General features: G+C 40.7%; 2 protein-coding genes across 2 annotated transcripts in view; both read right to left on the minus strand.

Annotated features, from left to right (window-relative positions):
• LOC118219848 (hemicentin-1-like) overlaps positions 1-22597 on the minus strand; it is a 508226-nt gene that overhangs the window by 56574 nt on the left and 429055 nt on the right. The window contains exons 41-47 of the mRNA XM_035403310.1: positions 21509-21799; positions 20226-20516; positions 18944-19234; positions 17666-17971; positions 3813-4097; positions 1033-1056; positions 398-655 (exon numbers count right to left, since the gene is read on the minus strand). Of these exons, the coding sequence (XP_035259201.1) occupies positions 398-655; positions 1033-1056; positions 3813-4097; positions 17666-17971; positions 18944-19234; positions 20226-20516; positions 21509-21799 (1746 nt within the window). The remainder of the gene's footprint in view (positions 1-397; positions 656-1032; positions 1057-3812; positions 4098-17665; positions 17972-18943; positions 19235-20225; positions 20517-21508; positions 21800-22597) is intronic.
• The window catches only part of LOC118219862 (high affinity immunoglobulin gamma Fc receptor I-like), a 221744-nt gene continuing 204587 nt past the window's right edge, over positions 5441-22597 (minus strand). The window contains exons 1-3 of the transcript XR_004763858.1: positions 6872-7237; positions 5922-5945; positions 5441-5557 (exon numbers count right to left, since the gene is read on the minus strand). The gene's annotated coding sequence lies outside the window, so the exon portion shown is untranslated. Of the gene's footprint in view, positions 5558-5921; positions 5946-6871 lie in introns of the transcript that reaches the window.

Raw genomic sequence — 22597 nt, forward strand, 5'->3', positions numbered from 1 at the left:
TATACAACTTTGCTAGTGGAGTGTAGACATGACTACAGAGGGACAGGCATGCTCTGATTGGGGTTGAGACAAAGAGCTAAAGCAGTAGGTTCTCTCATTCTATCACAACAGATAGAAAAGGCTATATTCCATGGATTTAAACATACAGAAGCTCAAATATTAACAATACAAACAGTGTGACAGTCAGAAACTCAACTCAACTGGTGGTATACCCAGCCCATTTAAGTGAAAATAAGTTAATAAATTAAAACTATATTTTTATATTTGCCTGTAATAAATGAACTGGTACGGGAAGCACAATGTGCACTGGGGAAGATTGAATAAATGTGTTAAATATGGTCTCTCTGTGGGATGAGTGAGACCACCAGTGTTCAGCTGCTGACCAGTTTTGACTCACTTGACACGTTCAGTCTGACAGGATCACTCGTGGAATCAGCCTCACAGATGTATACACCACTGTGGGCTTCAGTAACAGGTGCGATGGTGTAGATGTTATCCTGGGACGCGTGCTTTAGCAGCCGACTATCTGATTCATTTCTGTACCACGTGAATCCAAGATGTTTGAATGGCCGTCCCGAACACGTGAGAGTGACGGTCTCTCCAGTGAAGAACAGGGGCCAGTTAGGCTGCAGAGTCAGTACAGCCTTTGGGCTCCCTGTACAAACATTACATGCACTACGTCAGTACAGGTGTTTAAATACATGACATGTATTTAAATGACATGTTTATAGTGATTAATGCTGTGGCATTATTATTTTAGAACAGCAATTAACTGATTCTGTTTGTGATCTCTGTATCACCCCCTACTGTAGGACATGCCTTGAGTATGCCTTGAGACATAATATTTCTACATTACCGTCCACATATGCAGTCACATTAATCACATCATAATGCTGTGAGACAGTCTTATTGTGAAGCATGACATTCTGTTATCAATCATAAGTTTCACTAAACTGTCTGAATAAGGTTATTCTCTGATAAATTATCAGGTAACAGAAGGTGGGGTTTGTTTTAAAATCTAGTAACACTCACCCAGTCTTGTCATTAGACTCAGCACTGTAAAAAAAAAAAAAAAAAGAAAGACAGGAATCATTGACATCATCATCGAAATGGCCAAAGAAATGCAATAAGTGCAAGAAAAATACAAAACCATAAATATATTCCAAATAAAGCCTAAATATATCCCCATTATTGCTGTTTGATTTCAAGATGTCATCCATGCAGTACTTTGGAAGGTGGGTAAACACAGGTCCACCAGTCAGTGTTTGAGTTCGGCAATGATCAGTTTGAATGGAGTGTATGTCTGTTTGTGTGAACATATTTGAAGCCTTTACATGTTCTGTGCAAAAATACACTGAAAGTTCTGGTTAAAAATCCAATTACATATCAGCACTGTTATATTATTAAGTACAATTGTTTTACCTTACATCGTGTAATTTTGTGTTTTATTATTTTATTTGTAGCACAATATGCCACATTGGTACCTTCTGCGATTATTTTTTTATTTTATTTTACTGCTAGAGTGTATTGATGGACACCAACCTTTTTATTATATTTGCAAATTGCTGCTTGTACATATTTTTTGTAAATTTTCCCACTTTCCCACCTGCCAAGAGACTACTGATGAACTTTGGTTATCAAGCTAATTCTTGGGCAGTTACTAACTGTTCAATGTCTCTTTCAAATAACAAATAAATAAAATTGTATTTCTTCTTTCAGAAAAAACTTGGTTAGTGATCATTCAAGGTATGTTATCTACTGAACCAAAAGCATACTTCTTCACTCATTCTTTTCTTCTTTTCCCATAACGCAGGTCATTCCAATGCAGCCCAAACGCTGTAGAGCATTTTAGTATTAGTGAGGTCAAATAAATCTTATTTATTTAAGCATAATTTAACAAATGTGTTGTTGTTGTTGTTTTTATTTTCAATCAAATGCAAATTTCACCACAAAAACATACTTGTCTGTTAAAAGACGTTACATTAAAAAACTGATTCAGTAGTACTCACAGATCAATGTGACCCCTCTGTTCGCCTGCATGATTCTAGAGGAAGGTTAGTGCTTCAACTTCAGTGATCAAGAGAGCGAAAAAAACGAAACCCCTGGGCTATTATATATACTGTACAGCACCTCTAATGCATTCTTTTCTTATCTGCTTGTGTGAACAGCAAGTTGCGAAAAAATTCTCCCAAAAGCTCCCACCCTTCTACTTCATCACTGCTTTACCTTCCGCTTTTCTGTAACTAAAATCAACTAAATTTAAATATATATCTGCAGAAGATCACTCTAACATTTCCTGTCTACTGACAAAATGCCACCAACAACATAAGCCAGAAAACCCACAGACACTCACAGTGCCAAACAGAGAATAAACTATACAAACTTGTATGTGAGATGTGTATGCTACAGACAACTCTAAGTACCTGTATGAGTTGTACTGCAGTTGATGACAGAGGAATCCTGTGAGGAGCTGTGAAGGAGAACCCTAAAACTACGGTCAGTGATGTCACCAGCGGTCTCCAGAGGGCAGGGGTAAAAATATAGCAATCCGCCAAATGCAGAAGACTCGGACAGCAGAATTATAGAGGCTAAACAGCAAAATGCAAAACCTCACATCAACGTCAAGAATCAAAAGGCCAGATTAGAATTTGCCAAAAAGTAGAAGAGCCAGAAGAGTTTTGAAACAGTTTTATGAACAGATGAGACAAAAAAAAATAAATAAATAAAAACCAAAGCAATGGAAAGCTGAAAGTGTGGAGGATAGAACTTCTGCTTTTTAATTTTAATTTTTTTAAAAACTTTTACACAGCTGAAAATAGGGGGACTTAACACATAAACAGCAGTTTCTGAGAAATGGTAACACACATACCATGATATTAAAAGCTGACTGTACTTTTGTCTCATATTCAAATCCAATTACTGTAAGCACAGAGCAAAAATAACCAATTTCCAGCTACTATTACAACACTTTTGGGGGGCTCTGTTCGTGAGAGCAAAAATAAGGAACTAGGTCCTGCACAGCAAACCAGCTTTATGTTTTCTTCTCTTCTATTTTTATAAACTAAAGAAAAATGCGGAACTTCACTTGTTATTCACTTGTTAAAGCCTTTAGCACTGCTGAATTCATAAGAATCCCAAAAACTTGTCTGAAATTTACAGAGAGTGGTGCAATATACAATGAAATCCAGTGAGTAGCAGTTTTATGGGTGATAATACCTTATTATTGAGAGCATCGGAGTAGAATGGGCAGACTCATTCAAGCTAGCAGAAAGCCCACAAATGGTCAAAAAACAGCTATTTACAACAGTGCTGCGCAGAAGGACATCTCTGAATACACAACCCAAAACTAAACAATTAAAGAATGGATAAATGTCTGGTCTGACGAATCTCAATATCTGCTACCACACATACTTAGATGGTAGGGCCAGAATTTGACAAAACAGGATGAATCCATACTGCATAAAAATCCCATCCAGCATTGTGTCAGTAGTAACGGCTGGTAGTGGTAGTGTAATGGTGTGTTTTTGTGACACACATTAAGCCCCTTATTACCAACTGAGCATCAGTTGAGTGCCAGATTATACTTAAGCATTGTAGCGGACCATGTGCATCCCTTTAGGACCACAGTCTACCTTTTATCAAGTTGATACTTCCAGCAGGTAATGCGCCATGTCACAAAACACACGACACCTCCAGCTGGTTCCACAAACAAGATGGCGACTTCATTTTACTCCAATGACCTGCACAGCCCCCAGAACTTAATCCAATAGAGCATGTGACATATCCAAATTGAAAGCATACCTGAGACTCACCTGTAACAGTGATGGAGTTGCTGCGCTGTGATGTCACATTTCTCCCCTCCAGCCTCCCCTCACACCAGTACTGCCCCTGGTCAGTCCCAGCTGCACCAGGGATGTTGAGTCTGTTACCAGTTACACTGTGACCAGCAGTCTGAGACAAAGCCATCTGGGCCTGGTCTTTGTACCAGGAATATATCCAGTTGCTGTCGGAGTCCACCTCACAACTCAGGGTGACGGTCTCTCCATTGTACAGTGGGCGCCATTTTGGCTGTACTGTCAGAGTGGCTTTAGGCAGTGCTGTAGAAACAAACAGACTGGGTCACAGTTCTGTTGTCATGCCAGTATTTTTATGACTATGGAAAAAACAAATCACCCTAAATGAAGGACCAAAACCAGGGCCGCTGCATTCCTATTTTCAATGATATTAAGAGAAGATATTCAAAAATCAGAAATGAAAAAGCTCTAATCCTGATCGTAATGGTACAAGAATTAAACTAAGGAACAGGACCCCAGAATCGTCACAGCAGTTTGACCCAGTGCATTATGGGAATGTGCCAATTTTGCACAATAATGCCTGTCAGCACTCACCTGATACCTGTATGTGGGTGGGGTAACTATACTCTGTGTACCAGACTGGGTCTCCCCCCTGTGTGTGTAAGAGCAGCAGCACTGAGGATGTACAAGCCTTTAGATGTTCTGGAAATATGGGCAATGTCATGTGATCCAGTTCCTATTTACCAGTAATATTCCAAGCCAGCTGAAGTCACTGTAACCTTACAATAAAGACTGACATGTTCTCTTGCATATAACTGCCTGTGTGGAGAGACAGTCAGGACAGGTGGGGTTTCTCTATAACAGAGAGAACAGACTGAATCTCTCCCCCAGGTTCCTAATAATGGCATCATCAAATAGGCAGCGCAAACTGGCTTTAATCTGTGATACAGTAGGACATGGTTCGCTTATCCATGTACTGGGAAAGCATGTGACTATCTCAGAATGGGTGTGGGCGAGGCTGTGATGACGGACAGACTGTGAAACAGCTCTTACTGCTCATTACATTACACTACATTACAGGCATTAGCAGATGCTCCTACCCAGCGCAATTTACACAAATTTTACATACAACTTTGCTAGTGGAGTGTAGACATGACTACAGAGGGACAGGCATGCTCTGACTGGGGTTGAGACAAAGAGCTAAAGCAGTAGGTTCTCTCATTATATCATAACAGATAGAAAAGGCTACATTCCATGGATTAAAACATACAGAAGCTCAAATATTAACAATACAAACAGTGTGACAGTCAGAAACTCAACTCAATTGGTGGTGTACCCAGCCCATTTAAGTGAAAATAAGTTAATTTTATATTTGCCTGTAATAAATGAACTGGTACGGGAAGCACAATGTGCACTGGGGAAGATTGAATAAATGTGTTAAATATGGTCTCTCTGTGGGATGAGTGAGACCACCAGTGTTCAGCTGCTGACCAGTTTTGACTCACTTGACACGTTCAGTCTGACAGGATCACTCGTGGAATCAGCCTCACAGATGTATACACCACTGTGGGCTTCAGTAACAGGTGCGATGGTGTAGATGTTATCCTGGGATGCGTGCTTGTGCACCCAAATGTTTGATTCAATTCTGGACCAAAAGAATCCATGATGTTTGTATGGCCGTCCCGAACACCTGAGAGTGACGGTCTCTCCAGTGAAGAACAGGGGCCGGTTAGGCTGCAGAGTCAGTACATTCTTTGGGCTCCCTGTACAAACAGTGCATGCACTACGTCAGTACATGTGTTTAAATACTCATGTCTGTTTATAGTGTCCTGATTAATGCTGTGACTTCATTAGTTTAGAACAGTAAAGAACTGCTTCTGTTTGTGATCTCTGTATCACCCCCTACTGTAGGACATGCCTCGAGTCTCACAGAATAATATTTCTACATTACCGTCCACATATGCAGTCAAATTAATCACATCATAATGCTGTGAGACAGTCTTATTGTGAAACATGACATTCTGTTATCAATCATAAGTTTCACTAAACTGTCTGAATAAGGTTATTCTCTGATAAATTATCAGGTAACAGAAGGTGGGGTTTGTTTTAAAATCTAGTAACACTCACCCAGTCTTGTCATTAGACTCAGCACTGTAAAAAAAAAAAAAAAAAAAAAAAAAAAGACAGGAATCATTGACATAATCATCAAGAAATGCAATAAGTGCAAGAAAAATACAAAACTATAAATATGTTCCAAAAAAAGTCTAAATACATCCCCATCATTTGATTTCAAGGTGTTTGATTTCAAGATGTCATTCATGCAGTACTTTGGAAGTTGGGTAAACTCAGGTCCAACAGTCAGTGTTCGAGTTCGGCAATGATCAGTTTGAATGGAAAGTATATCTGTTTGTGTGAACATATCTGAAGCCTTTTCATGTTCTGTGCAAAAATACACTGAAAGTTCTGGTTAAAAAGCCAGTTACATATAACCACTGTCATATTAGTAAGTGCAATTGTTTTACCTTTTATCATGTAATTTTTTTGTTTTATTTTATTTGTAGCACAATATGCTACAGTAGCACCTTTTGCGATTATATTTTTTATTTTACTGCTAGAGTGTATTGATGGACACCAACCTTTTTATTCTAATTGCAAATTGCTGCTTGCACAATTTTCCCACTTTCCCACCTGCCAAGGGACAACTGAAGATATTTAGTTATCAAGCTAATTCTTGGGCAGTTACTAACTGTCCAATGTCTCTTTCAAATAACAAATACATAAAATTGTACTTCTTCTTTCACAGAAAATGTTAGTGATCATTTAAGGTATGTTATCTACTGAAGCAAAAGCATACTTCTTCACTCATTCTTTTCTTTCATTCCCATAACGCAGGTCATTCCAATGCAGCCCAAATGCTGTAGAGCCATTTAGTATTAGTGAGGTCAAGTCCTACTTATTTAAGCATAATTTAACAAATGTGTTGTTGTTTTTTCTTCAATCAAATGCAAATTTCACCACAAAATCATACTTGTCTGTTAAAAACCTTTACATTAAAAAACTGATTCGGTAGTACTCACAGATCAATGTGACCCCTCTGTTCGCCTGCATGATTCAAGAGGAAGGTTAAAAAAGAAACCCCTGGGCTATTATATATACTGTACAGCACCTCTAATGCATTCTTTTCTTATCTGCTTGTGTGAACAGCAAGTTGCGAAAAAATTCTCACAGAACCTCCCACCCTTCTACTTCATCACTGCTTTACCTTCCGCTTTCCTGTAACTAAAATCAACTAAATTTAAATATATATGTGCAGAAGATCACTCTTACATTTCCTGTCTACTGACAAACAGCCACCAACAACAGAAGCCAGAAAACCCACAGGCACTCGCAGTGCCAAACAGAGAATAAACTATCCAAACTTGTATGTGAGTTGTGTAGGCTACAGACAACACTAAGTACCTGTATGAGTTGTATTGCAGTTGATGACAGATTAATCCTGTGGAGAGTTGTGAAGGAGAACCCTAAAACTACGATCAGTGATGTCACCAGCAGTCTCCAGAGGGCAGGGGTAAAGATATAGCAAGCCCCCAAATGCATAAGACTCTGAGAGCAGAATTATAGAGGCTAAACAGCAAAATGCAAAACCTCACATCAACATCAAGAATCAAAAGGCCAGATTAGAATTTGCCAAAAAATACAAAGACAAGCCTGACGAGTTTTGATGCAGTTTTATGAACAGATGAGACAAAAAAATAAAAAAAATAAAAACCAAAGCAATGGAAAGCTGAAAGTGTGGAGGAAAGAACTTCTGCTTTTTAATTGTAATCTTTTTTTTTTACTTTTACACTGCTGAAAATAGGGGGACTCAACACAAAGACAGCAGTTTCTGTGAAATGGTAATACACATACCATGATATTAAAAGCTGACTGTACTTTTGTCTCATATTCAAATCCAATTACTGTAAGCACAGAGCAAAAATAACCAATTTCCATCTACTATTACAACACTTTTGGGGGGCTCTGTTCGTGAGAGCAAAAATAAGGAACTAGGTCCTGTACAGCAAACCAGCTTTTTGTTTTCTTCTCTTCTATTTTTATAAACTAAAGAAAAATGCGGAACTTCACTTGTTATCACAGGGAATCAGAGTGACTTTAGGGCATCACCTTGCTTAAATGCACTGGTCCTCTGTGAAATGAAACACTGCATGGTCTAAAAAACCCAACTGTGCCAGAGCTGACTGTGAATGTTGGACCCGCAGGGCAGCTCATAATTGGCTAGAGTGAAGCCCTGGGAGTATGTGATTGGCTACTGTGCTGTCCAGAGGCTGTAGTGTGGTCCACAGAAAGGTGGCTTCAGTTTGTGAGGAGTACTGTCCCATCACAACATAGAAGCTCCTCTGATTGGTCAGACTCAATAGTCAAGCAGCATGCTGGTTGCATGAATTTGAAAAGATGGGGATGCTTGTCTGTGCACTAAAAAACGTACACAAGATTGAGGTGCTAATCTGTGTGCTTACAAACTTACACAGGATGGGGTGCATTAAAGTTCCAGTGCACGTCCTTCTGACATTTACTTGAAAACAGAAGCTATTGTAAAATAATTTGGCCAGCAGGTGGGGCACTTGAGCAATAAAATAATCCATTGAGTTAAAAAAATAAATAAATACTGTACTAATTTGGCTCCTGACTAATCTTTAGGGTACGCTCTACTATACAAAATTTTCTACTATCTGGAACCACAGATTTCCTGATGGTGATGGAGAGTAGAGATTCTACTATAATGACCTCTGCAAAAACAATGCCCAACAATGGGGAGCCATAGGAGCCAGTCAAAGCCCAACATCTGGCCACCATGCTCCGTCAGCCCAGAGAGAAGTCTAACTGGCTCCACCCTTCTTGCATATGCAGACTTCATGGCTGCTTGGCCACAGAATCAGTTGTGTTCTGTCTGTTTCTCCAGGCTTGGGAGCTGATTGGCTGCAGCAGAAGAGCTGTGTTAGGTCATAGCTAAGGACCACTATGTGGGAAACTGAAGAGCAAATAGATAGAGGGGGTGGAGTAACTGCACTCTGAGCTCTGAATAAACTAAGGACTTCTCAAGAAACTACTGCACTTCCTGTTCCAACTTCCCACAGCGCCACAGCCTGGTCCGCGGTTTTGCCAACGCCGCTGTACACTCCGGCTTCCAGGCTAGGGCTTCTCCCCGCGTCTGCTGCCAGATAAGCCCCTCGTCCAGGTTACAAGCACGACCAATCACATCACGGACACCACACAAAGGTCCTGTACCAAAGGTTAAAAGTATCTCGAGACACAATACAGACCAGGCCACCAAAAATTAACCAAAATAAAATTAACTGGCACACAAGGAATCTCCACCCCGTCCCACCCCCCTGGGGGAATCTCTTTATCCTCACCGATCCTACATGCCCCTTTAATTTTATACCCATTCTGCTCAACTAATTCTCTCAATGAACACCAGAGATCTCCCACCGCTCTGGGAGTCCCAGAGAAAGACTGGCATTTCCCCACATTCACTGAAATGGGATTTTAGTGGGAGTTTACTGACACCTTGTGGTGAAAATATGTAAGTCCTTCACGACACAGACACGCACCTGCCAGCATCTACCATTGCCAGACATAATGGATATGATTGTTGCTCCAACTACCCCAATCTCACTTCACACTCTGTTGCCCCAATATCCAATTACCTATGTTCTCACCTAATCCATTTTCAAAATTCAAAAATCATCAAACAGTCAAGTGAGAACTAAATTCTCTTTTGTTGTGACAGCTTTGGGAATTAATGTATGTGGGGAAGTGAAGGTTTTGTGTAACCTCTCCGATGTAGGAGATCTGCTGGTGCTCAGATATTTGTAGTACCTCACCCTGCAGGTGAGAGAAACACCTGTGACCAGTGACCATTCCACCACTGTCTGTGTTAATGTGTGATTTTTGCCTTGTGACTACACCCTCCTACAACACAGAAACAAAAGGCATGAGAGCAAGAGGAGGCCACTAAATAAACAAATGAACAGCACTGATTAATAAACTTAACTTAGACAATAACTTCATACCAACCTCTCTTTGTTTTAATGTTTAAGTCTCTATACCGGAGTGAGATATCCTGCAGGGGGTTAATGCTGATGCTGTACTCATCTGTGACCATGGGAGGTCAGCAGAGGCCATGTTTCACAGTCAGCCAAAACAGCAAACATAAAAAAGGGCAAGATCATATCTGAGCCTCCCAATACACAGCAAGTAAAATAAAAAGACTGAAACAGTGATGATAAAATGGTTCATACAAGCCTGGTATCAACAGTTAAAGACGGGCTAAATAGGAATCTGTTAAAGCAAATAACCATAGAGTTTGTACAGATTATGGCCTGAGGTATTTAATTAGATGAAAAAATTAACAGCTCGTGTTTATTAAAATGCGGTGCAGAAGATCGAGGTCATCCATCCAGGCCCCCAGGTAGTGTCATAACAGCGTTTTGACTGTGAGAGGTTCAGCTCAGGAGATAAATGCAGTGTGAATATTCCCTTTCCTCTGACATTATGCTTAAATCACCCAATCCTCCTGCTGTTTTTCTCATCTGTGTCACTCCGTGGAGCTCCTGCCTCTTCCCACCCTCCTTTATTATGTAATTTTCCTCTTCTTATTTCTTCTCTTCTTCCACTTCCCTCCGGATCTTCTCTGATGTCTCTCTCTAATGCTGCTGTAGCCTCCTCTGTTCCACTCCTCCTCCATGCTATCAGTCGTCTGCAGGAGCTGTGTGATCTGAGTGTGGTCAGCCCTGTTCCTATTGCTTAACATGTGACGTCCACCATGACACTGACCAATGAGCTCCTGAAGCTCACAGCCATGCTGCACAAACATCTCTAAACATCTCCTTTCCCATCTGTGTCCATTTGTGAGCAGTACTGTTCTCACATACCATTGTTTTACTTTTAGATTGGGCTGACAATCACTGCAATGCTCCTCCCAACCACCAGGGTGTGTGCTTCCTGACACTGCAGGGCTGCACTGATGCTCAGTTGAGAATTACACAGCATCCCAACAGTATTTCCTTGTGACCTCATTTCCTCATTTAATAAACACTGAATTTCACTCGCTTTGTTGCCATGTATATTGAACCTCTAAAAGCGTAATATTATTCGATATTTTTTTATTTTTAATAGGAAAATGTAGTGAATGTATTAACTATGCTATAGAGTTTTCTGGTCTGTTAAGCAGAAATGTAAACCGTCTCAGCAGTAAAGGACTTTGATTGTGTTGTACAGGTGTGGGGTTCATATGCCTGCCATGGTGTGGGTGTGGTCTTAACCACAGGAGGCCAGGTGGATGTGAATGCCTCCTTAAGGGTCTCTAAACAGTACAAACAATCATCTAATAATCTAGGAGGCCTTCTTCATGTGGTGCTCCAGATATTTCTCCCGAGACATGGCCATCCGTCTTTTCGGCTCAAGGACATCGCTTGCTGCCTTTGCTTTGAATATGAGGGAATTTTAGTGAGTCCCTGTACTTGATCTCATAGTCACATATCTGCAATGGAATAGTAGAACATGGAGATTAAAGGTGTTCCTAAGTCCCACACATAGGTATGCAATCCTATAACAGGAGGCAGACCTGACTGTAGAGAGGGTAGAGTGGAGCATTGGTACTCGCTGGATGTGCTCACCTGGGTCTGGTGCAGCCGCTCAGTCTTGAACAGCTTAAGGAGCAGAGCCTGGATCTCCTGCTTCACACGCTGCTCCTGCTCGCTCCTCTCCTCCATCACTCTTTTCAGCTTTGCTCTCCAGTCCTGCTCAAGCTGCCCCAGCTTCCTGCAGCACGAAGTACACCAGCTTCATTCTTACACTGTGCTGGAGCCAGCAGTAACTTGTGTGCTTTTTATAAACCGGTTCACAGCACATGGAGGTGTGCACCATGTGACACTCATCTATCCAGTACAGGATTCCAAGACGTAGAAGAAATAATCAAAAGCTTCATCATTCAAATACAATTTAAGCTTTCTGTCAAGTGTCTGTCCATTGTTAATTACTTCTAAAATTAGCATCAATATTATTACTTTTCCTCTCCAATGACTGTTACTTGGAATAAGACACAAGCCCTGAAATGGGTGGAACTATTATGAGTTACTAACAGCTGATAAAATTGATACAGCCAAAGTGGTCTGCTATGGAGACCAAACTTGATAGATTGGTTCATATCAATGTCAATGACTAACAGCACACGGTAGTCCCACCTATAATGGAGTTCATGAAGCCTCACTCTCCCATTGCCATGGTTACCTTATTTAGATGTCATATCTGGTTTTCCTTAACAGAGGCTTGCTCGGTACTCACTGCTGTAGAGCCATCGCTTTCTCTTGAAATGTCTTCTTAAATTTATCCTGCTCCAGATCAGCACTTTTAATTCTGTTCTCTCTCTCCTCCTGCATCAAGTCAAGTGCACCTCTCTCTTCACACAGTCATGCATCTCCTTTGCAGCTCTCTGATACTTGCCTTTATGAAATATAAAATGGCGTAAATACACATTTCTAATATAAGCTGTTGCACAAACAGCAGTGCACTACTTCAGCCATAGATTAAATTAAAGCTTCACATTCTGAAAGTAACTGAAATTAATCACACTCATCTACAGTATGACAGTACCGAGCAGTATTCATACAATGTTGCAGTGGGAAGATGGGCAGGGCTTCTGCTGTCCTGACTGCAGTGGGAAGATGGGTATGGTTTCTGCAGTCCTGACAGCAGTCAGAAGCTCATTCCACCACCAGGGGTCAGAAAAGACTGGAGATGTGACCGGGAAGATAGAGTATGAAAGGAGATAACAGAAACAAGAGACTTGGTAAAGAGAGAGAAGAGGAGATGAAGCAGAAAGATAGATGGAGGGAGCGGTACTGAGTTGGGAATGGGGGAGGGATGTCTGGGAAGAGGATTGACTAATGTGCTTGAAGACTCCATCTTGAAGGATTTGTAAATATCAGCAACCTTCCTGTAAAAGAAGCGGCAACGTTTGGATACATATGGTCCCCCCACCCTGTGAGGAAGATGATGAGGAAGGCAAAGAAGAGCCCAAGGATCACAGTTTGAATTTAGTTGCTTTGTGAGATCACCAAGTCTCATATTCAACCATACAATCACACCGTCATACCAACAGGCTCTTAGGAAATGCTGCACAAACAACGGCCTTAGTGAGAGCAATTGTGTAAATCAATTGTCTGGTTTGACCAAAATTGAGCTTTTGGTCATGAACAGAAACTTGGCAAAGTAAGAGTCAACTGCCTCTGAAATCATACTGTAACCACACTATTTCTGCAACTTTTAATGTCACAGAAAACCCTGAAGTTTATAATGTAACTCTGTTTGAATGCTAAATGATGTATGGAATATTATTTAAAGAAATATTATTCACAAATTGATTATCAATCAAATCAATAAAATTTTATTTGTATAGCTTATTTTACAGCAGTTGTCACAATACACTTTATAGACAACCCTGGCCTCAACCCCCACAGGAGCAAGCCTAAGGCAAGGAAAAACTCCCTGTGGCAGATGGGAAGAAACCTTGGAAGGAACCAGGCTCAAGGGGGAAACCCATCCTCCTCTGGTCGGCTCAGGGTGCCGACTAGTGACCAACATTCAGTCAGTCAGTTTTATGTTGGCTGAGGTGTAATTTGCAATAGAAATTTGCATCACTCCAGCATGCCCAGCTGAACTACGCTGACCTGAAGAAAGCTGCGAAAGTTACACATTTAACTGTGACACTGAGAAGCTCTCAGAGCGGCTGCCATCCCCTCTGAAATCGCAGAGTATCCTAACCCAGACACAGCTGCAGGAAGCTGCAACGGTTACCAAGTGTGTCTGCATTTTTGTGCCATGCTCCTCTCTCCTCTGCTCGAGATATAGACAGAGCAGCAGGTTGGAGACGTTCGCGTGGTTTCTGTACTCTGATCACATGTTCATGAAGGGAAGCTAATGAGCCGCAATGCCCGCTATATTGGTACTTTAATTTATTTTTAGAGGAGGTAATCAGAGAAGTATGACATGCCTGTGTATTTTATAACCGTTCTGCGGCTTTCCCCCTGTGTGTGGCAGGAAAATAACAGTGTGTGCATACGCCAGAGTACATGTGTGATGCAGCACTTTCTTCCTCTGGAGAAATGTGAAAGTCTGTATGTTTGTGTTTATATTCAGGTAAACAGCTAGGTGTCCATTCCATGTCAGGGAGCTTATAAAAAACAAAGGTTATCGCAATCAGTTATTATTTAAGTGCGTTATATCAACGTTTATTGTGTTGTATACATTTTATTGATTCCTATTAGAAATGTTTCATAACATGCATTAATGCCTGCAGCACTGTTTCAATCCAGAGGTCTCCTGTACACGAGAATTATACATCAGCCCTGAGCCAGGAGTGACCGCTATCCATTGAGCACCACGCATCAACAGAACCTTAGGGCACTTTAAAACTATATGATCCTTATGTAGGCATTTGAACGGATACTGCTTTAGAGCAACATCGGTTCAGAAAGGACTGCAAATGTGATGAACTTCCAAAGAGACTGCTATTATGTTAGCATGAGCGATAGCACAGTATAATGAGTAGAACTGGTCTTGTAACCCAAAGGTCACAGGTTTGATTCCTGTGTAGGACACAGCCGTTGTACCCTTGAGCAAGGTACCTGGCCTCCATTGTTTCAGTATAGGTCCAGCTGTATAAATGGATCCAATGTAGATGCAAAGTAAAAGCTGCGTAAGTCGCTCTGGATAACGGTGTCTGCTAAATGCCGATAATGTATATCACTTATAGTCTACTTCCTCAAAAATGCTTGCCAAGCCAACAGCCTATCCCTTCATTGCCCTGGCCAATTGGTGCTGAACAATTATTTAAGATCAAATTAAATTCAGCTATTCTCATTTATTATTCATGATGGCCTATTTATTTTTCATATGTGATTACTCTTAGTTATCATCGAAAACTCCATCATGCAAAGACAGAAATACCGCAACTAATAACATTTTTAATGACGATACGCTATTACAAGCAATATCAAAATGACAATGTAGTCAAAATAATATGGTGGAATCAGCATAATATAGCATCAAGAGAGACAAATGCCAGCTTTAGTCTACTTATTTATTAATATTTGTTTGTCACGATTCATCCCCACGAAGAATGAACACAAGAAAGTTATGACTGGTAACATTGTTATTACAGTAGTAGTATTAACAGTAATTATATAAAATTAATATAATAAAAACAATCGAGCCCTCAGCTTCTCTGTCCACATCCAGCTCAGCATTCCTGTTCGGTTTCTCCTCCTCACACTTGGATTAGATTGTGTTGTTCACCACAGTGGAAGGTGGTATAACTGACCTACTGGGGATGTTGCATTACACATGTTTATTTTTTTCATTTATTTCTTATGTTAACAAAATAAAGAAGGAACAAAAAAGAACACACTTTAAAGTCCATTTAATGTAATACTAATACAAGCAGACACATGAAATGCATGTTGAACATGTTGCAGAGTCTCCGCTGTTTAGGCTGTATGTAAGCTTGCGGCGAGTTTACTACATAATATATAAAGTTCAACATAGGACCTGAAACCAACATACAGCAATGAAAGCAGACTAACTTAGACAAAGACCACAAGTGCAGCTCTGGTGAATCAGAACCTCAGATATATTATACAGATCCTGCACTCTAAAGGCACGACTGCTTCATTCCCAAAACTCACTGAGTGTCCCCATGACTGCACCCCCAATCAGGATTTCCCTGCAAGCTGAGAAGCATCACATTGAAAAATAATCCTGAGCTCTCAAATGTTCTTCATTCCACATGAGCTTCTGTGTGAAGGTTTTATAAGTCAACTTCCACATTCTCTTCAGTGTATTTGACAGCTGCTTCATTAGACGACCCTGCACATCAACAAACATGTATAAACACAACAGAGGGAGAGAACTGGAAGTGAGGATGAACAGTGTTGCAGCCTGAAATCTGAAACACACGTTTTCCCTGTAAAATGACATCACCTGGTTTCCTGCACCATTTCACACACAGTATAATGGAGGCCAGCAGCAGAGGAGCAGCTCCCAGACCGAACACCAGTCTACCTGTGGAGAGACACAGAGATGAGGGATATGTGGAAAACATAAACCTGTGTATATACAAGAATATATGGCCTGATAGGGCGGCAATCGGAACCCATGATGTGGTTAATATCTCTTATACTATGGCTACAACTAAAATGCATAAAACAATTAAAATATGAAGGTATTTTTTTAAAGACATTTCATTAACTAAAACCATTGTGTACACATCTGTCACTTCACTAAATATGGTTTCTTTGGTAATGATAAACCAGTGTTTCTCTTTTCATATGTATGCAGAGTAGTCTCACTATCAGCCATCAAAAATATTAGAAAAGAAAAAAGACATTAAACAATGAAAAACGAAGTTCACAACCATTGATATGATTCATTTAGCAACTGGTATAGTGGGAAGACAGTGAGCTGTATCATATATTCCCATACACATAACTATGATACGTTAATATCTTCAAGCTTAATAAATGCTGCACCCCTGACCACAAAAATGTGAAATGTGTTGAAAATTAGATATTTTCTGGATAAAAAAACGCTTTCTATCCGCACATTTAAACTTAGCGATAGATTTTTTTTAACAACATGGTGTTAAGTTTCCTTTCATTTCAGGATTTCTAAGTCAACAAATTGAATGTTTTCGTGTAGTAATTTGAAACCATAATGAGGCTAAATTACCCACATTGCCTATATACAAGCACAAATAAAACGTGGCTGTCAACCAATCGGAATTAAATATTTGTCCAAGCCATAGTATAAATTGTTATACTGTTTGTTGCTCCTATGTATGGTAAGTGAATGGAAAAAATGCAAATATTGTAAAGATAAAGTTTTATATATAATTTGAAAGCCTACCTGAGACTCACCTGCAATAGTCAGAGTGATGGAGTCGCTGCGCTGTGATGTCACATTTCTCCCGTCCAGCCTCCCCTCACACCAGTACAGCCCCTGGTGAGACCCAGCAGCCCCAGTGATGTTTACACTGTACTCCTTAGTGAGAGATGTGGCTATCTGGTTATGGTCTCTGTACCAGAAATATGTCCAGTTGCTGTAGGAGTCCACCTCACACCTCAGGGTGACGGTCTCTCCATTGTACAGTAAGCGCCATTTTGACTTCACGATCAGAGTGGCATTAGGCAGGGCTGTGGAAAGGAGACAGACTGGGTCATAGTTTCTTCTGTCAGAATTTAGAGATGACTGAGGAGGAAACAATTGTGCATAAATTGCAAGGAAAAATAACTAGAAATATACATTTTCTTTGACTCTATAGGTGGTTCTGCACAATATTCCATGAATATTAAAATTTTAAGCTTTTCACCCAAAATAAATTATATATGTGAAATAATAAACCAAATATTTTTATTCTCTATAGTGTGAGCATAAGTTGAGTTTCATTGAAATTAGGATAATTATACAAAGCCTCCAGCAGTGCTGAATTCATCAGAATGCCAAAAACATACTGGTGTGGAATGTTTTTGTGACACACACTAGGCCCCATAATAACTGACCATCATTTGAGTGCCGGAGCATACTTAAGAATTGTATCTGACCATGTGCATCCCTTTAGGACCACATTCTACCTTTTATTAAGTTGATTCTTCCAGCAGGTAATGTGTCTTGTCACAAAGCACAAGTCACCTGCAGCTGGTTCCACAAACAAGACGGCGACTTCATTTTACTCCAATGACCTGCACAGTCCCCAGATCTGAATCCAATAGAGCATGTGACATATCCAAATTGAAAGCGTACCTGAGACTCACCTACAGTCAGAGTGATGGAGTCGCTGTGCTGTGATGTCACATTTCTCCCCTCCAGCCTCCCCTCACACCAGTACTGCCCCTGGTCAGACCCAGCAGCACCAGGGATGGTGAGTCTGTTACCAGATACACTGTGACCAGCAGTCTGAGACACAGCCATCTGGGCCTGGTCTTTGTACCAGGAATATGTCCAGTTGCTGTAGGATTCCACCTCACACTTCAGGGTGACGGTCTCTCCATTGTACAGTGGGCGCCATTTTGGCTCTACAGTCAGAGTGGCTTTAGGCAGGGCTGTGGAAAGGAGACAGACTGGGTCACAGTTTCTTCTGTCAGAATGCAGATGTGACTGAGGAGGAAACAGTTGTGTATAAAATGCAAGGGAAAAAGAACCATGGCAGAAAGATTAATTATCTATGAATCAATAGGTGGTACTGGGCAATATTTCATAAAATATAAATATTTGAAGCATAACTTCAAAAGTAAATTACATATAGGAAATCATTCACAGAATATGTTTATTCTCTATAGTGTGAGTATAAATCGAATATCATTGAAATTAGGATAATTATACACAGCCTCTAGCACTGCTGAATTCATAAGAATCCCAATAACATGTCTGAAATTTACGGAGAGAGGTGCAATAAACAATGAAATCCAGTGAGTGGCAGTTCTGTGGGTGAAAATTCCTTATTAATGAGATTGTCGGAGTAGAATGGGCAGACTCGTTCAAGGTAGCAGAAAGGCCAAAAATGGTCAAAAAACAGCTATTTACAACAGTGCTGCGCAGAAGGACATCTCTGAATACACAACCCAAAACTAAACAAATGAAGATTGGATAAATGTCTGGTCTGACGAATCTCAATTTCTGCTACGACACATACGTAGATGGTAAGGTCAGAATTTGGCAAAACAGGATGAATCAATCTGCATAAAAATCCCATCCTGCTTTGTATCAGCAGTATCGGCTGGTAGTGGTAGTGTAATGGTGTTTTTTTGTGACACACATTAAGCCCCTTAATACCAACTGACCATCAGTTGAGTGCCAGAACATAATTAAGCATTGTAGCGGACCATATGCATCCCTTTAGGACCACAGTCTACCATTTATCAAGTTAATATTTCCAGCAGGTAATGTGCCTTGTCACAAAGCACACGTCACCTGCAGCTGGTTCCACAAACAAGACGGCGACTTCATTTTACTCCAATGACCTGCACAGTCCCCAGATCTGAATCCAATAGAGCATGTGACATATCCAAATTGAAAGCGTACCTGAGACTCACCTGCAACAGTCAGATTGATGGAGTCGCTGCGCTGTGATTTCACTTTTCTCTCCTCCAGCCTCCCCTCACACCAGTACTGCCCATGGTCAGACCCAGCAGCACCAGGGATGGTGAGTCTGTTACCAGTTACACTGTGGCCAGCAGTCTGAGACACAGCCATCTGGGCCTGGTCTTTGTACCAGGAAAATATCCAGCTGCTGTAGGATTCCACCTCACAACTCAGGGTGACGGCCTCTCCATTGTACAGTGGGTGCCATTTTGGCTCTACAGTCAGAGTGGCTTTAGGCAGGGCTGTGGAAAGGAGACAGACTGGGTCACAGTTTCTTCTGTCAGAATGTAGTAGTGACTGAGGAGGAAACAGTTGTGTATAAAATGCAAGGTAAAAAGAACCATGGCAGAAAGATTAATTATTTTTGAATCAATAGGTGGTCCTGCGGAATAATTCATAAAATATAAATATTTGAAGCATAACTTCAAAAGAAAATTACATATGTGAAATCATTCACAGAATATTTTTATTCTCTATAGTGTGAGTATAAGCTGAATATCATTGAAATTAGGATAATTATACAAAGCCTCTAGCACTGCTGAGTTCATTAGAATCCCAATAACATGTCTGAAATTTACAGAGAGTGGTGCAGTAAACAATAAAATCCAGTGAGTAGCAGTTCTATGGGTGAAAATACCTTATTAATGATACCGTCGGACTAGAATGGGCAGACTCATTCAAGCTAGCAGAAAGGCCACATATGGTTAAATAACAGCTATTTACAACAGTGCTGTGCAGAAGGACATCTCTGAATACACAACCCAAAACTAAACAATTTAAGATTGGATAAATGTCTGGTCTGACGAATCTCAGTTTCTGCTATGACACATACTTAGATGGTAGGGTCAGAATTTGACAAAACAGGATGAATCCATACTGCATAAAAATCCCCTCCTGCTTTGTGTCAGCAGTAACGGCTGGTAGTGGTAGTGTAATGGTGTGTTTTTGTGACACACATTAAGCCCTTTAATACCAACTGACCATCAGTTGAGTGCCTGAACATAATTAAGCATTGTAGCGGACCATATGCATCCCTTTAGGACCACATTCTACCTTTTACCAAGTTGATACTTCCAGAAGGTAATGTCCCTTGTCACAAAGCACACGTCACCTGCAGCTGGTTCCACAAACAAGACGGCGACTTCATTTTACTCCAATGACCTGCACAGTCCCCGGATCTGAATCCAATAGAGCATGTGACATATCCAAATTGAAAGCTTACCTGAGACTCACCTGCAACAGTCAGATTGATGGAGTCGCTGTGCTGTGATGTCACTTTTCTCCCCTCCAGCCTCCCCTCACACCAGTACTGCCCCTGGTCAGACCCAGCAGCACCAGGGATGGTGAGTCTGTTACCAGTTACACTGTGACCAGCAGTCTGAGACACAGCCATCTGGGCCTGGTCTTTGTACCAGGAATATATCCAGTTGCTGTAGGATTCCACCTCACACTTCAGGGTGACGGTCTCTCCATTGTACAGTGGGTGCCATTTTGGCTCTACAGTCAGAGTGGCTTTAGACAGGGCTGTGGAAAGGAGACAGACTGGGTCACAGTTTCTTCTGTCAGAATGTAGAAGTGACTGAGGAGGAAACAGTTGTGTACAAAATGCAAGGGAAAAAGAACCATGGCAGAAAGAATAATTATCTATGAATCAATAGGTGGTCCTGGGCAATATTTCATAAAATATAAATATTTGAAGCATAACTTCAAAAGTAAATTATATATGTGAAATCATTCACAGAGTATTTTTATTCTCCATAGTGTGAGTATAAGTTGAATATCATTTAAATTAGGATAATTATACAAAGCATTTAGCACTGCTGAATTCATAAGTATCCCAATAACATGTCTGAAATTTACGGAGAGTGGTGCAATAAACAATGAAAGCCAGTGAGTGGAAGTTCTGTTGGTGAAAACACCTTATTAATGAGAGCGTCGGAGTAGAATGGGCAGACTCATTCAAGCTAGCAGAAAGGCCACAAATGGTCAATAAACTGCTATTTACAACAGTGCTGCGCAGAAGGACATCTCTGAATACACAACCCAAAACTAAACAACTGAAGAATGGATAAATGTCTGATCTGATGAATCTCAATTTCTGCTACGACACATACGTAGATGGTAGGGTCAGAATTTGACAAAACAGGATGAATCCATACTGCATGAAATCACATCCTGCTTTGTGTCAGCAGTAACGGCTGGTAGTGGTAGTGTAATGGTGTGTATTTTTGTGACACACATTAAGCCCCTTAATACCAACTGACCATCAGTTGAGTGCCAGAACATAATTTAGCATTGTAGCAGACCATATGCAACCCTTTAGGACCACAGTCTACCTTTTATCAAGTTGATACTTCCAGCAGGTAATGTCCCTTGTCACAAAGCACACATCCCCTGCAGCTGGTTCCACAAACAAGACGGCGACTTCATTTTATTCCAATGACCTGCACAGTCCCCAGATCTGAATCCAATATAGGATGTGACATATCCAAATTGAAAGTGTACCTGAAACTCACCTGCAACAGTCAGATTGATGGAGTCGCTGCGCTGTGATGTCACTTTTCTCCCCTCTAGCCTCCCCTCACACCAGTACTGCCCCTGGTCAGACCCAGCTGCACCAGGGATGTTGAGTCTGTTACCAGTCACACTGTGACCAGCAGTCTGAGACACAGCCATCTGGGTCTGGTCTTTGTACCAGGAATAAGTCCAGTTGCTGTAGGAGTCCACCTCACACCTCAGGGTGACGGTCTCTCCATTGTACAGTGGGTGCCATTTTGGCTCTACAGTCAGAGTGGCTTTAGGCAGGGCTGTGGAAAGGAGACAGACTGGGTCACAGTTTCTTCTGTCAGAATGTAGAAGTGACTGAGGAGGAAAAGGTTATGCCTAAAATGTAATGAAAAATAACCTGGCAGAAAGGTACAATGTCTTGAAAGGAATAGACAGGCCTGCACAAAAAAATAAATAATTATTATTATATTTGAAGCATTTAACGAAAACCAAATAATGTATGCAAAATAAATTACAGAATTGTTTAATGTTTGCATTATTTGAATATCATTGAAATTAGGACAATTATACAAAGTCTCCAGCAGTGCTGAATTCAGGAGAATGCCAATAACATGTCTGAACAAATTATTTAAAGAGTTTCTTCTTCCTAATATAGTTAACATAAATATTTGAGTATTTATTTTTGTTTTCAAAAATGAATGGAGCCCAATGGGGAAACATGGTATTTGAGCGTAAATAATAGATATCAGCAGGGGCGGCATTACATCTGGTGCTGAGGTTGACAACCGAAAGCTGGCCCCTTTTGTGAGCTGCATCTCTGATTAATATAATTTCCTGTGTTTCAGTAAACAATTTCCTCTCCTGCCTCTTTATCTCCCTGTTTAATACCATCTCACAACAAGGGCATGGCATCGGCAAGTCAACATATAAAGCATGGAGACATGGTAAAGAGTTTTTGTTTGTGTTCAACCAAAATTATAATGAGCAAGACACACAATCTAAGAGACTTTGACCATGGTATGATAGCTGGATCCAGACGTGGTGGTTCCAGCATCTCAGAAACAGTTTCGCTCCTGGGAATTTTATCCAGTACAGTC

Source organism: Anguilla anguilla, chromosome 2 (assembly GCF_013347855.1).
Source record: "Anguilla anguilla isolate fAngAng1 chromosome 2, fAngAng1.pri, whole genome shotgun sequence".
NCBI lineage: Eukaryota > Metazoa > Chordata > Actinopteri > Anguilliformes > Anguillidae > Anguilla > Anguilla anguilla.